Source organism: Corythoichthys intestinalis, chromosome 22 (genome assembly GCF_030265065.1).
Source record: "Corythoichthys intestinalis isolate RoL2023-P3 chromosome 22, ASM3026506v1, whole genome shotgun sequence".
In the NCBI taxonomy this organism is placed as follows: Eukaryota; Metazoa; Chordata; class Actinopteri; order Syngnathiformes; family Syngnathidae; genus Corythoichthys; species Corythoichthys intestinalis.
In genome coordinates this window covers 16,293,062-16,308,038 of record NC_080416.1, presented here as the reverse complement: position 1 = coordinate 16,308,038, position 14,977 = coordinate 16,293,062, and the positions used below count along the sequence as shown (strand labels likewise).

The 14,977-nt window shown below is 39.7% G+C and overlaps 1 protein-coding gene across 3 annotated transcripts in view; it reads right to left on the bottom strand.

Annotated features, from left to right (window-relative positions):
• Positions 1-14,707, bottom strand: part of trappc9 (trafficking protein particle complex subunit 9) — a 280,127-nt gene extending 265,420 nt beyond the window's left edge. For 2 of the 3 annotated variants that reach the window (XM_057828240.1, XM_057828242.1), the window contains exons 1-5: positions 14,628-14,707; positions 10,339-10,937; positions 7,234-7,379; positions 6,828-6,953; positions 2,081-2,107 (exon numbers count right to left, since the gene is read on the bottom strand). In XM_057828240.1, coding sequence (XP_057684223.1) covers positions 2,081-2,107; positions 6,828-6,953; positions 7,234-7,379; positions 10,339-10,922 — 883 coding nt within the window. In that variant the 5' untranslated portion in view covers positions 10,923-10,937; positions 14,628-14,707. The remainder of the gene's footprint in view (positions 1-2,080; positions 2,108-6,827; positions 6,954-7,233; positions 7,380-10,338; positions 10,938-14,627) is intronic. The other variant, XM_057828241.1, reaches the window with a different exon arrangement.
• Between the last annotated feature and the right edge of the window lie 270 nt (positions 14,708-14,977).

Sequence of the window (14,977 nt, the reverse complement as noted above, 5' to 3'; positions counted from 1 at the left end):
ACATGGTGCCTGGAAATTGTGTCTGCTAAATTGATACGTGTAATTTGGCAGCTCGGTGGTGGCTGTCGATTGTCTTAGCAATGTTCTGCCCCATATGACTGGAACACGATACAAGAAATAAAACTCGCCTCATTCGTCCCAATGTCATTGCTTAAAACATTACATGTACAGTCATGTGAAAAAATTAGGACACCCTATGGAAGCCTGTGTGTTTTCTATTTGGTCATATGGATATTTAATATCAATTTTAAAAATCTTGAGAGATTCCAGTAATACAACCAAACAATTAAAACTGAAAAAAAAAAAAAGATATTTTATAACTTTCGGTAAAATGTCATTTTAAATAAATGCAATTTCTGTTGAGGAATAAATTAGGACACCCCCACATTCAATCCCACTTAAAATGTCTAAAATCACACACAAGTGTATCACATCAGGTGCACATGATGCACCTTCAAACCTCACATTTCGTTTGGTGTGCCCTTGACTGCTGAAGTGAGAGAAAACACCATGGTGAAATCAAAGGAGCTGTCTGAGGCCTTCAGAAAGAAGATTGTTGAAGCTTATGAGTCTGGTAAGGGATTTCAAAAGATCTCAAAAGAATATAAAATCAGCCATTTCACTGTCCGGAAAATAGTCTTCAAGTGGATGACATTAGGAAAAAACTGCCAACATGCCCAGGTCTGGCCATCCAAGCAAGTTCACCACGAGACCAGACCGCAAGATGTTAAAAGAAGTCTCCAAAAACCCTAAAATGTCATCACGGGACCTAAAGCAGGCTTTTGCTACTGTTGATCTGAAAGTGCATGCCTCTACAATCAGAAAAAATATTCACAAGTTTAACCTTCATGGGAGGTGTGCAAGGAGGAAACTCTCCAAGAAGAACATGAAGGCCTGAGTGATGTTTGCCAGAGTGAATGTAGACAAAGACCAGGACTTATGGAATAATGTTCTCTGGACAGATGAATCTAAAATTGAATTATTTGGACACCAGAACAGAGAACATGTTTGGCGTTAACCCAATACAGCATTCCAGGAAAAGAACTTCATACCAACTGTGAAGCATGGAGGTGGAAGTGTCATCATTTGGGGTTGCTTTGCTACAGCAGGACCTGGCCAGCTTACCATCATAGAATCCACCATGAATTCTATCATGTATCAGAGGGTGCTTGAGGAACATGTAAGATGTTCTGTGGAAAAAAATTAAACCTGAAGCGAAACTGGACACTGCAACATGACAATGACCCAAAACATACAAGTAAATACACCAAGGACTGGCTGAAAAGGAAGAAATGGAGATTCCTGGAATGGCTGAGTCAAAGCCCAAATCTTTATCCCATTGGGATGCTGTGGGGTGACTTGAAACGGGCTGTACATGCAAGAAACCCCTCAAACATCTCACAGCTGAAAGCATTCTACGTTGAGGAGTGGGGCAAACTTTCTTCAGACTGATGTCAAAGACTGGTAGATGGCTACAAAAAAAAAAACGTCTCACTGAAGTTATTCCAGCCAAAGGGGGTAACACTAGCTATTAGGTGGTAGGGTGTCCTAAATTTTTCCTCAGTTAGAATATGTATTTTTGTTGATATATTTGATTTAATGAGTAAAACAATGTTATTATTTTTTTTTTTTTTACCAGCAATTAAATCACTTTCAAACCAAGATCAGACATTTATATGTGAACATTTCTTCATAAAGAACTGAATATTTCATGGGTGTCCTAATTTTTTCACCTAACTGTATGTGAATGTTTTGGTTGGGATTCCTGTTAATAATCTTTTTTTTGAAGGGATGGATATTTAAAAAAATAATAATAAAATTTTAATCCCAGTTTTCGATTAATCAATCAAATAATTGACAGATTCAGCAATAATTTAAATAATCAAAAGTCTAATAATGACAAATACTTAGAGGAATTGCATGAGGAAAAACAAATGGTGACCAGCAGTGCCAAAAATCAAACTGATAAAATGATTTTGAAGGAATTAGGGTGCTAAAGACTTGGAATGAAGGTTGAAACGCATGCAACCAGGCACGAGGGGGGCAACTAAAAGAGGCTACGTCTGGTTAGAAGTCATACCTGGATCAATGAGAACCTCCTGAGCCCCTACAGAAAGAGAGAATGCAGTTTGACACAAACAATTTTGTTAGCAGTGTTAGTCCAGTCCAAACACTCCACTCAATGGCTGCTCTGTTATATATTCTATTTTTAAACTTTTCCGATCCTTAGTCGTTAGTTACATATTCATAAATAATGTACATACAGTACTTTGGAAGGTACTTAAGTAACAATTTTTCTGAAAACATGAGGCCATCAATCGGGATCCTATGGGTATGCACTCAAGTACTGTATATCTATTAGCTCATCAGCTATTATGTGGCAGGGAGTGCATGTAGAGACGCAAACACGGTCTAAAAGCATCAGCCGCGACGCCAGGGAGGGAGGGGAAAAAAAAAAAAAAAAAAAGGACGATTGAAGTGATTGTTATGTTGGCAGGGTTCATCTTGGTAGTGCCAGAAAGGCCACTTGCCAGAAATCCGATCTGCTGGGATTGGGGTCGATAAAAGTAGACCTCTCTCACCGAGCCCTAATTATTAAAAGTGAATGAGCAACACTCGACCCTCCATGATGAGATCTGAGGAGAGTGAAGCATGAGAATAGACTTCAAAATATTAAATTTAAAAGTGAGACAGTTGATGTTAATTGGAATGGAACACTGTGTTAATTGTGTGTTAATATAATGGAAGCAACAGATGAAGGTGTTGAGTTGTCTCACAATGAAAAACAATCGAGTCAAATCAAAGATTTTTGCAGATTACTCATTGGGTGCAACTGCCAGCCATCAGAGTTCCAACGGATTGTATGTGTGTCACTGTCAATGGCAGCCAATGAATTGAGGTCGGGGAAAATAAGTATCATAAACAAAGCCATTTCTTATTTCCACACTATTGAAACAATAATACACTGTGTTTCAAATTACAGTATTATATAAACTTGATTTTAGAGTATAAAAAGAAAATGTTTTTGTTTTTCCATTAAACTCATGAGTGGCATCGTGTCTCAAGGCTCCATAGATGATGGACATCAATCTCAGACACCAGTGATAAATTGTCTCCTATGCAGTGTTGTTAATAACGGCATTAGGATATAATGGCGTTAGTAATGGCGTTATTTTTTTTCAGTAGTGAGAACCGGTAATCTAATTAATTACTTTTCTCATCTTGGCAACGCCATTACCGTTACTGAGGCGGGAAAGGTGTGCGTTACTATGTTGGTTGAATGACGTGAGAAAACTCAGAGAGACGGACTCACTGAGACGAGAGAGCAGAGCGGGAGTGGGGAGGAGACAAAGGAGTTGTGACAGCATTACAAACGCGATGCTAGGTGGCTCCAATAATACCTGACTGTAGCCGATAGCCTACAAACTACGCCCACATGATGGAAACGGTAGATATCACATAATATAGAACTTGATGCAAAGGACAGACAGGGTGGCATTAGCAACATGTATAAAGAACTAGATGTGTTCGTAAACAGCCGCCATCTTAAAGCAGTAGACCTCTCATAAAGGCTCTGTTGTAGAGAAACTTCCTAGTGAACCTAAGTGTTTTTATCTAAAATGCTCCTAAATCGGCAAAATCTTGACTTAAATCTGTCTTTAAATGATGAAACAGTTTTAAAACTTACACATGTCGAAAGTAGACAGAAGGGAACTAAGGCAATAACGGGAGCAATTTTAACAACATTAATGGTTCATTCACAACATTAAATGACTTCCACACATAGCAAAGGTTACTATCTAGTTATCGCAATATCCGCAATACCTCTGTGTCTGGTTAAGTTTAGGGTAAAGAATTGGGCCAATTGCCCCAAAAACCCTTCAAACTTCACATTGTGTGACCTGTTTTTTTATGGGGTTTTTTTGTTTTTGTTTTTTGGAGGAAAAAAAAAACATGAAAATTACTTTGCCAAGTAACTAATTACTCTTACATTCAGGTAACTGAGTTACTAATGCAATTCCTTTACAGGAGAAGTAATTACTAACTAAATAATTACTTTTTTAAAGTAAGATTAACAACACTGGTGTCATGTCATAATTATGACAGTCTTATGACAGTCTTATGATGCCACTGTCAAATAAAGCGTATCCTGTTAACCCAAATCCCGTATTGGCCCAAGTATAAGACAGTGTTTTTTGCATTGAAATAAGACTGAAAAAGTGGGGGTCGTCTTATATTCACGGTCTAGACGTTGTACCCATTCACGACGCTAGATGGCGCCAGATATCATTGAAGTGATGTCATGACAGATCTTGGCTACACTCAAGTTTAACCAGTTTGCATTATTTTATTAAAATGTTTTTCCTTATTCAGATTTGTTTCAAGACGACAGTTACAGTTAGACTTCACTTTGATGGTTAATGCAGTTATTGCAATTTTGTTGTTTTATCACAATAGATTGGTTTATTTACGTTTCAAAAACCAGAAGCCATTCATTTACGAATGTGTTTGCACTTTAGTTTAGATATTTAAATGTTCAGATATTAAGATTTGAATGACGCAAAATAACATGTTTTTTCTCTCAAATATATTGTTATAATCATTTGTTTCAGATGTACTGTAATTATTGTGTAAACTAAAGTGCAATTACATTCGTAAATGAATGGCTTCGGGTTTTTGAAATGTAAATAAACCAATCTATTGTGAAAAAACAACAAAATTGCAATAACTGCAGTAAGCATCAAAGTGAGGTCTAACTGTAACTGTACTCTTGAAACAAATCTGTATAAGAAAAAACATTGCAATAAAATAATGCAAACTGGTTAAACTTGAGAGTACCTGAGATCTGTCATGACAGAACATTACTCCTCAAGTTCAGCATTCGCTTAAATGATATCTGGCGCCATCTAGCGTATAAGCATATAAGACGACCCCCTTTTTTCAGTCTTATTTCAATGCAAAAAAACACCGTCTCATATTCGGGCCAATATGGTAATTGACACAAACTGACCATGGTGGGGATTCGTTTCGCAAAGGTGTGAGTGACTGGAAAACACTTGGCAGTAAATTGGATACCTACGTGGAACGCAAAAGTCGACGTCAACTTCTCCACTATGTAAGACAGAAAAAACGCGCGTGCTCACATACGCACACCACACACACACATCTCGGATGCCTGTATTTACGAGCATGGGCAAAGCTACTAACCGGGCATATATTCTGTGAATTATTTTTATTGCTGACACGTTTCGGGGTCATCAACATGTTTTGCTCCCCCGGGCCAAAATAGTCAAACTAAGCCTATGCATAGGATCCTCAAGAAGTTTGAAAGTGTGCTTATAGGGGAAGTTCAGAATTTTTTACATGAGGCTTAATCTTCATGTTAGCGGGGGTTTATTTAGTCTGTGGAATTGATTTCAACAAATTCCGTGTAATTAGTTAGTTATTGATTAGTTTCAGGGCTCCGGAGCGGTTAAGCTAGCACGAGTCAGTGAGCCCGTCCTAGCATGCCAACAGAAAACATATCTAGGCATGTAAATCACCGATGACCCCGACTTAACTCGACAAGATGCACTGCCCGTTTGAAAAGCAGACTGTCAATAGTAAAATTAAAGAAGGCAGTTTACAGTAGAGGAGTTCCAAAAAAAAGCTATTCGACACGTGACGATTCATTAAGGTTAAAAAAACGATGATTTTCCCACATAACTTTATGACAGCCGCTCGTAGCGAAACGAAATTCAAGACACGTCTGCCACCCGTACACCTTTAATGGACGCACGCACAACATTATAATGGATGCTGCCTGTAACTGAGTGAGATATTTACTCCTTTTCAAAAGACTGGAAAATAAATTTGTGTATGAGACAGGCAGGCAAAGAAGCGAGACCCCTGACTGTACACGCACGCACAAATGTATGCACGCATGCGACGATAAAACGCAGCCGTGAAAATTACCGCCCTCATTTTTATTTACCGTGCGATAAATTGACTAATTGCATATCGTGACAGGCTTAGCAGCAACTTCAATAGCTATTGTCGTTAATTAGTTAAATGGACTTACAATCTGTCAGCTTGAAATTGTCTCCTGTCGTCTTCCAAAATTACAACTGGGTGACGGCGCCTGAGGTGTTCATTCACGGCCGACGTGCAGCCAAGCTTGGCATTGAAGAGACAGGATACAACAGTATACCCTCCTTTGTTTTGTTGAAATAAGTCAATGTTTTGACCACTCTGGTGCGCTTTTTTGGCTTTGTGCCGCTTTCCCCTCTTGCATACCAAGCGTCCGACATTAAACCCCCTCCCCTTAAAAATTTTCACCTCAGATCTACACAATTCACGTAGGTCACTCTTTTTTACTTCAAAACGGCGAATTTCGCCGAAAGGTGAGATTTTCATGCCTGTTTGATGGTCACGCATTAGTTTTTGGAAATATGGCAGTTTTCATACCCTGAGCAAGGTACTGCAGTACTATTTTACGCTTTTGAGCAGCAGAGAGATTTTCAGAGTATTTCTTCCTCATATTGCTTGAAACCTGTGTCCTGCTTAATATTATGGAACATCACTTTTAAGCAGTTTTCATTTTATTGGGTGTACCTAGGAGAAAATTTATCACAGGTGTCAGATTGATGTCCATGATCTACAAAGCCTTTAGACACAATGCCACTCATAAATTTAATGGAAAAACAAAAACATTTTATTTTTTTTATACTCTTAAATCAATTTTGCATAATAATTTGGAACACAGTGTAAATATAAAATAATGAAAAATACAGTGGTTCCTTGATGTCATACAAATTAAACACGATTAAATGCGACCATCATCTCACCTGGTCTGTGGCGTTTCCCTGCATCAGCTGCCTGAGAGATATTTGCCTTGTGCTTGAGCGCCTTCCCCGCTGTTCCTCCGGGATAGTGAAATATGACAGATGCCGAACACAGACCCTCCAAGGCAGCTGGACAAAACAATTAAAATGCAACATGCTTGGGGAAAGATGGATTTGAAATTGCTTGCGCACCAATAGTCAGGTCTCGAGTGTCTGTCCACTTGTCAAGTGGGAAATTACGCAAGTAAAATGGACCACCACATACTCCTACTTCAGGATTAATATTTTCTCTAAATATGTTTTAAATATTTAACAACAAACAGTAATATACCATAGATATGCATACCACAAAGGAATGCGAAAATGTATAATGTTGAGAATTTGTAGCCATGCTGTGTCACAGACTTACCCCCCAACCAGAGAAAGTCATTAACAGCCCTGAGCAGCTCTACCGCCATGTGGTAGTGAACCAGTGCGTCCTGCAGCATACCCGCTTGGAGACACAAGTCACCCACGTGCTTCCTCATGCGTCCCTGGCACCGCTTCTTATAATGCCTAACGAGCAATGGAATTGAATTGGTGATGGTGTTTTCAACAGGCATCACTGGACACATTTCACAATACTCGTACTATTTCGCACTTGGATTCCAGCTGGGTACAGAGAGGGAAAAATATACTGAGGGGGTTGAGCACTGAAACGAGTAATTTTATGATACCAATCCAAAGTCAAACACAAAAAGCAAAACTGGCTTGATTGACTTCCATGTTGTTCATATTTAACTTTGTCGGAAATCACAATTTTGAACCCATTACGATGAACCATCCCTACCAACAAGCCAATACAGTGGTATGAAAAAGTATCAGAACCTTTTGGAATTTATCACAATTCTGCATAAAATCACCATCAAATGTGATCTGATCTTTGTCAAAATCACACAGATGAAAAAACAGTCTGCTTAAACTAAAACCACCCAAACATTTATAGGTTTTCATATGTTATTAAGGTTGGTATACAAACATGACAGAAAAATAAGTAAGTGAACCATCACATTTACTATTTTGTGCACAGGCAGCAATAACTTCAACCAGACATTTCCTGAAGCTGCAGATCAGTCTGGCATATCAATCAGGACTAATCTTCTCCATTCTTCTCTACAAAACTGCTGTAGTTCAGTCAGATTCCTGGGATGTCTGGCATGAATCGCTGTCTTTAGGTCATGCCATAGCATCTCAATGGGGTTCAAGTCACTCCCGAACGTGTATTTTGTTCTTCTGAAACCATTCTGAAGTCGGTTTACTTCTGTGATTTGGATCGTTGTCTTGTTGCAACATTCATCCTCTTTTTAGCTTCAACTGTCTGACAGACAGCCTCAGGTTTTCCTGCAAAACATCTTGATAAACTTTTGAATTCATTCTTCCATTAATGATTGGAAGTTGTCCAGGCCTTGAGGCAGAAAAACAGCCCCAAATCATGATGCTCCCTCCACCAAGTTTCACGGTAAGGATGAGGTGTTGATGTTTGTGAGCTGTTCCATTTTTCATTCACACGTCGTCGTGTGTTTCTCCCAAACAAATCAAATTTTGGTTTCATCAGTCCACAAAATATTTTGCCAAAACTTCTGTGGAGGGTCCAAGTGCCTTTTTGCAAACATTAAACGAGCAACAATGTTTTTCTTACACAGCAGTGGCTTCCTCTGTGGAGTCATCCCATGAACACCATTCCTGGCCATTGTTTTACATATAGTTGATGTGTGCACATAGATATTGGACTGTGCCAGTGATTTCTGTAAGTCTTTACTAGACACTCTAGGGTTCTTTTTTTACCTCTCTGAGTATTCTGCGCTGAACGCTTGGCATCATCTTTGGTAGATGGCCACTCATTGGGAGCGAAGCAACAGTGCCAAACTCTCTCTAGTTGGAGGCAACTTCTCTGACTGTCGATTGATGACCATCCAGACTTGTAGAGATGGTTTTGTATCTTTTCCCAGCCTTATACAAACCAACAACCCTTGATCGCAGGTTTTCAGACAGCTCTTTTGACGGAGCCATGATGCACAACAGATAATGCTTCTCTCAAGACAATTATTACCAGGTGTGAGTTTTACAGTGGGTAGGGAAGCTTTAAACCACTCATCAGTGAATGGGCACACACCTGACTTAAATTGTTCGGTAAATATTTGCTCTTTAAGTGTCCTTAGGCAGAGGGTTCACTTACCTATTTTTCCCCTCTTCTGTCATTGTTTGCATGCTATCCTCATTAAAATATGAACACTTATAAATGTTTGGGTGGTTTTAGTTACAGCAAACACGTTTTTTTTTTCATCTGTGTGATTTTGACAAAGATCAGATCACATTTGATGGCGATTTTATGCAGAAATGTAGGAAATTCCAAAAAGTTAGGATACTTTTTCATACTACTGTATATATAACTGTTTGCGTTACTTAATTCTACAGGAGGAAATGGCTCGGGGATAGACACAGGTTATGCTAAGGGAGTCTAAGGTCTCACCTTTTGGCACCCAACAATAAACTCACGGGACAGTATGGAAGAAAAAAAAGGCAGAACATAATAAAGCAAGGTGAAAAAACAAAAATAAAGATGGAAGATAAATATACCGTATTGGCCCGAATATAAGATGGCCCCGATTACAAGACGACCCCCTCTTTTTCAAGACTCAAGTTTGAAAAAAAGACTTTTTGAACACCAATTAAATTTTTATACAGAAAATAATTACAGTACATCTAAAACAAATGATTATAACAATATATTTTAGAGAAAAAACCTGTTATTTTGCCTCATTCAAGTCTTAATATCTGAACATTAAAATACGTAAACTAAAGTGCAATCACATTCGTAAATGAATGGCTTCTGGTTTTTGAAAAGTAAATGAACCAATCTATTGTGATAAAACAACAAAATTGCAATAACTGCATTCACCATCAAAGTTAAGTCTAACTGTAACTGTAGTCTTGAAACAAATCTGAATAAGGAAAAATATTGCAATAAAATAATGCAAACTGGTTAAACTTGATAGTAGCTGAGATCCCTCATGACAGAACATCGTTTCAATGATATCTGGCGCCATCTAGCGTCGTGAATGGGGAGAGTAGCTGAGATCTGTCATAACAGAACATCGCTTCAATGATGTCTGGCGTCATCTATGGAGGGTCCCAGGATGGGGGATGCCCAGGACTTGAACTTTATTTATTCATCTTTGTTTACTTATTTGTTGTTTCTGACTGTGTATCATATTGCCTCTGCAAAGCCCTTTGAGACAACCTTGTTGTGATTTAGGGCTATACAAATAAAATTTAATCTAGCGTCGTGAAGGGGTATAATGTCTAGACCGCGAATATAGGACGACCCCCTCTTTTTCAACCTTTTTTCAATGCAAAAAACACCGTCTTATATTTGGGCCAATACGGTAATTTAATAATATCATTTAGGTTTACATAGATGGACAGAAAATGCCCCCCTGTCCATAGTCTGAACACCCCGAAAAACTACACTCACCTGCTGTCAGTGTCCAAACCAACAAAGTCCTTTTTTTCAAAGGGCACACAGAGCAAAGGGATCTTGTCGCCAGACTTGTCGGTGGCCCTGTCGAGACGTTTGGACTCCAGGACAATAAATATGGACTCCACAAAGTCCTCCACTCTCTTTTCCACATCGGCGCAGTCTTCGAAGCTGGGGTAGAAGGCCACGTCTGTCCTCTGCTGCTCAGCAATCTCCCCTTGAAGCCCAAACACCAGCAACCTGGAGTCATAGAGCGTAGAGCCGAACACCTCTTTCTGGCTGTGGAAGTGCTCGGCTGTAAGAGGCCAGTCCTTGGAGGAGCTGCAGGTAGTGACAGCCACCAGGCCGACCACCTTTCGATGTGTCTGGAAGTCGCCCCACTCGTTGTTTTCGGGCAAGTAATGGTGGCGGTAACGGATGTAGAGAAGACGCTGGGAATCCCGGATGCACACTTGGCTCACGCTGGCGACGCGCTTGTAGATCTGGAAGAACTGGTCCTCGGGCACGTTGCCAACCGGCTGGACCACCACCAGCACCGACTGATGGTCTTCGGCACATTGCATGTAGTCAGGGACACTCATTTTCCCATGTGGTTCCTTAGGAAAAAAGTACAAGAGTGTATGAAGACCGCGTTGGAAGAAAAATAATAAAACTTTTCTTTCTTGAAAATACTATATGCCTTTTTTTTTTAATCAAAATAATATGACCAAACTTTGTAATAAATTTCCTGAAAAAGAAATACAACTTTGGATCTCTTGGCGTTATATAAATTTTATAAAAGTTATTATCATCCTATTACATTCATACATTAACATTCTCCCTTTTTAATCAAAACTATACTTTGTATCCTCAATATAATATTACATTATTGTAATATAAAATCTTCATTGTATTATCCATCCATCCATCCATTATCTTCCGCTTAGTCCGGGGAATCGGGTCGCGGGGGCAGCAGCTTTAGCAGGGAAGCCCAGACTTCCCTCTCCCCAGCCACTTCAGCCAGCTCCTCCGGCGGGATTCCAAGGCGTTCCCAGGCCAGCCGAGTGACATAGTGTCTCCAGCGTGTCCTGGGTAGACCCCGGGGCCTCCTGCCGGTGGGACATGCCCGGAACACCTCTCCAGGGAGGCATCCAGGAGGCATCCGAACCAGATGCCCGAGCCACCTCAACTGGCTCCTCTCAACGCGGAGGAGTAGCGGCTCGACACAAAGCCCCTCCCGGATGACCGAGCTTCTCACCGTATCTCTAAGGGAGAGCCCGGACACCCTGCGGAGGAAACTCATTTCGGCCGCTTGTATCCGGGATCTTGTTCTTTCGGTCACGACCCACAGCTCGTGACCATAGGTGAGGGTAGGAACGTAGATCGACTGGTAAATCGCCTTTTGGCTCAGCTCCTTCTTCACCACAACGGACCGGTGCAGAGTCCGCATCACTGCAGACGCTGCACCGATCCGCCTGTCAATCTCCCGCTCCCTCCCACCCTCACTCGTGAACAAGACCCCAAGATACTTGAACTCCTCCACTTGGGGCAGGATCTCATCCCCGACCCGGAGAGGGCATGCCACCCTTTTCCGGCTGAGGACCATGGTCTCGGATTTGGAGGTGCTGATCTTCATCCCAACCGCTTCACATTCGGCTGCGAACCCTTGTATCATTCATCATTGTATTATTTCATTTAAATAGCATTGATACACAATTTTACTTTCCTGAAAGTACAGTATACAGTACACACCTTTTTTTTCTCGTGGCTATGATACTATATACTAATATATACTAGTCCCTCTCAAAAAATTAGCATATTGTGATGAAGTTCATTATTTTATGTAATGCACTGATAAACATTAGACTTTCATATATTTTACATTCATTACACACAACTGAAGTAGTTCAAGCCTTTTATCATTTCAATATTGATGAATTTGCCAAAAAAAAAAAAAAAAAAAAAAAATCCCCATCTAAAAAAAATAGCATGTCATGAAAAGGTACTCAAAAGAAGCTACTAACCTAATCATCTGAATCAACGAATTAAATCAAAACAACTGCGAAATGGGCTACGTATGCCGCATTCCCCAGGTCAAGCCACTTTTGAACCTGAAACATCGGCAGAAGCGCCTGACCTGAGCTACAGAGAAGCAGCACTGGACTGTTGCTAAGTGATCCAAAGTACTTTTTTCAGATGGAAGCAAATTTTGCATGTCATTCGAAAATCAAGGTGCCAGAGTTTGGGGGATGACTGGGGAGAAGGAAATGCCAAAATGCCTGACGTCCATTGTCAAGTACTACCCACAGTCAGTGATGGTCTGGGGTGCCATGTCAGCTGCTGGTGTTGGTCAGGGGCAGAGTCAATGCAGCTAGCTATCAGGATATTTTGGAGCACTTTATGCTACCATCTGCTGAAAAGCTTTATGGAGATGAAGATTTCATTTTTCAGTACGACCTGGCACCTGCTCACAGTGCCAAAACCACTGGTAAATGGTTTACTGACCATGGCATTACTGAGCTCAATTGGCCTGCCAACTCTCCTGACCTGAACCTCATAGAGAATCTGTGGAATATTGTGAAGAGGAAGTTCAGAGACACCAGACCCAAAACTGTGGATGAGCTTAAGCCCGCTATCGAAGCATCCTGGGCCTCCATAACACCTCAGCAGTGCCACAGGCTGATTGCCTCCATGCCATGCCTCATTGAAGCAGTCATTTCTGCAAAAGGATTCCCGACCAAGTATTGAGTGCATAGCTGATATAATTAATTGAAGGTTGACCATTTTTATATTAAATTTTTATATTGGTCGGATTAAATATGCTAATTTTTTGAGATAGGGATTTTTGGTGTTTCTTGAATTTTTTTGCCAAAATCATCTATATTAAAACAATAAAAGGCTTGAACCACTTCAGTTGTGTGCAATGAATCTAAAATATATGAAGTTCTAATGTTTATCAGTACATTACAGAAAATAATGAACTTTATCACAATATGCTATTTTTTTGAGAAGGACTAATTTATTTTTTAGGTATATTTAGCCTTTATTTGTGGGAACATGTGTTTGAACAAAAAGAGCATTGTAAAACAACGTCAGCATTTTATAGCATCTAAGCTAGCGGACTTTTGCTCTGCAAGTTAGCCAATTGTTCTTTTGTTGTACTTGGATCCTCTACTTCAGGGATCCCCAAACTACGGCCCGCAGGCCGGATACGGCCCACCTCCACATTTGGCCCGGCCCCCTGAACAATACCAGAGAGCATTTTGTTTTTTTCGTTTGTTTCTCATTAGTGTTATTTATTTCCTGGCCTTTTTCTGTGAAGAGCTCAGAGAGGGTTATTTGGTTATTATCTATTTAATTAATAGTGTTATTTTTATTTATTATTATTATTATTATTATATTATATTATATTTTTATTTTATTTACTTTTGTTCCGTGAAGAATCCAGAAAGGGTTATATGATTGTGGCTTTCTGAAAAACAATATTTTTTTACATTTAGGCACTCCTGCAATCGTCACACTTTTTCTGTTACAAACTGACCCCGGCCCCTGATCAGAGAAGGGAAAAGTTATGTGGCCCTCACAGGAAAAAGTTTGGGGACCCCTGCTCTACTTGGATCCTCTTTTTTCCCATGCCATTTGGAGCTAAGCTCAGGTATTTTACTTTATAAATGAAGGTTCAATTCTGTATAGTTTGAAGAAACACTCGGGGAATTTTATTTTGTATTGGCATTACTGCCCTTTTGAAAGTACAATCTTAGCAAGCCTTTGTTTTACATCTCCTAAAATATATATCAAATGTTACTAGTCCAATTATTCAAACAAACTAGTTGATTAATCGACCACTCAAATAATCGATAGCTGCAGCCCTAATATATAGCTTTCCAAAAAAATTTTTTTTTTTTTTTAATCAATCAATCAATGCTTTAGGTATGAGGAAAGATGTATGCAAATATGGTTTGAGAAGCACAACATAGGAGGAAAGCAACCCGGATCAATGACTCTCCTGGCTATGCAATAACATATAGTAGGATCTACTAAGAAGTAACTTGAATAGTAAAACACTTAATGAGTTTGTATTTCAATATCTAAGGTATACTAGCCAATTTAATACAATCGTACAGAAGGTAAGGCACGTCCACTGACAGCTCGCGTAGCTTAGCCAACTAGCCAGTGTACGATCGTCACGTTGTAACACCTCCTGCTGCAATATAACCCCCGGGCAAAAATGGCAAACAATATTCTCCATATATGTTAGAACTTCCACCGGACTGACTTCATCATATTATATGGTGCAGTCGCCTTACCTTCTCAGCAAGCTGTCAAACGCTGCAGCTTCCTCTTTCGGCTCAGGGTTTAGCGACGGAAGAACAACAATTTATACATTTCCTTCAAAACAAAAGATGGCAAAATCAATGTTTCTTTACATACGAGCTTTAATTATTCACTAAAAACAGTAGAATGGTACCATCATCTTTAAAATCGCAAACATTCACGTGGCAAGCATTAAAGTGAAGTTATTAAAGGCAAATCAAAAGAATGTAGCTTGTCTCGCTTTTATTTTGGATGAAGGTACGCACATTTACATTAAACAACGACCGGGTACCACAAAGGTCGGAACGCAACTATAACAGTGCCCAAAAAAAAAAAAAAAAAA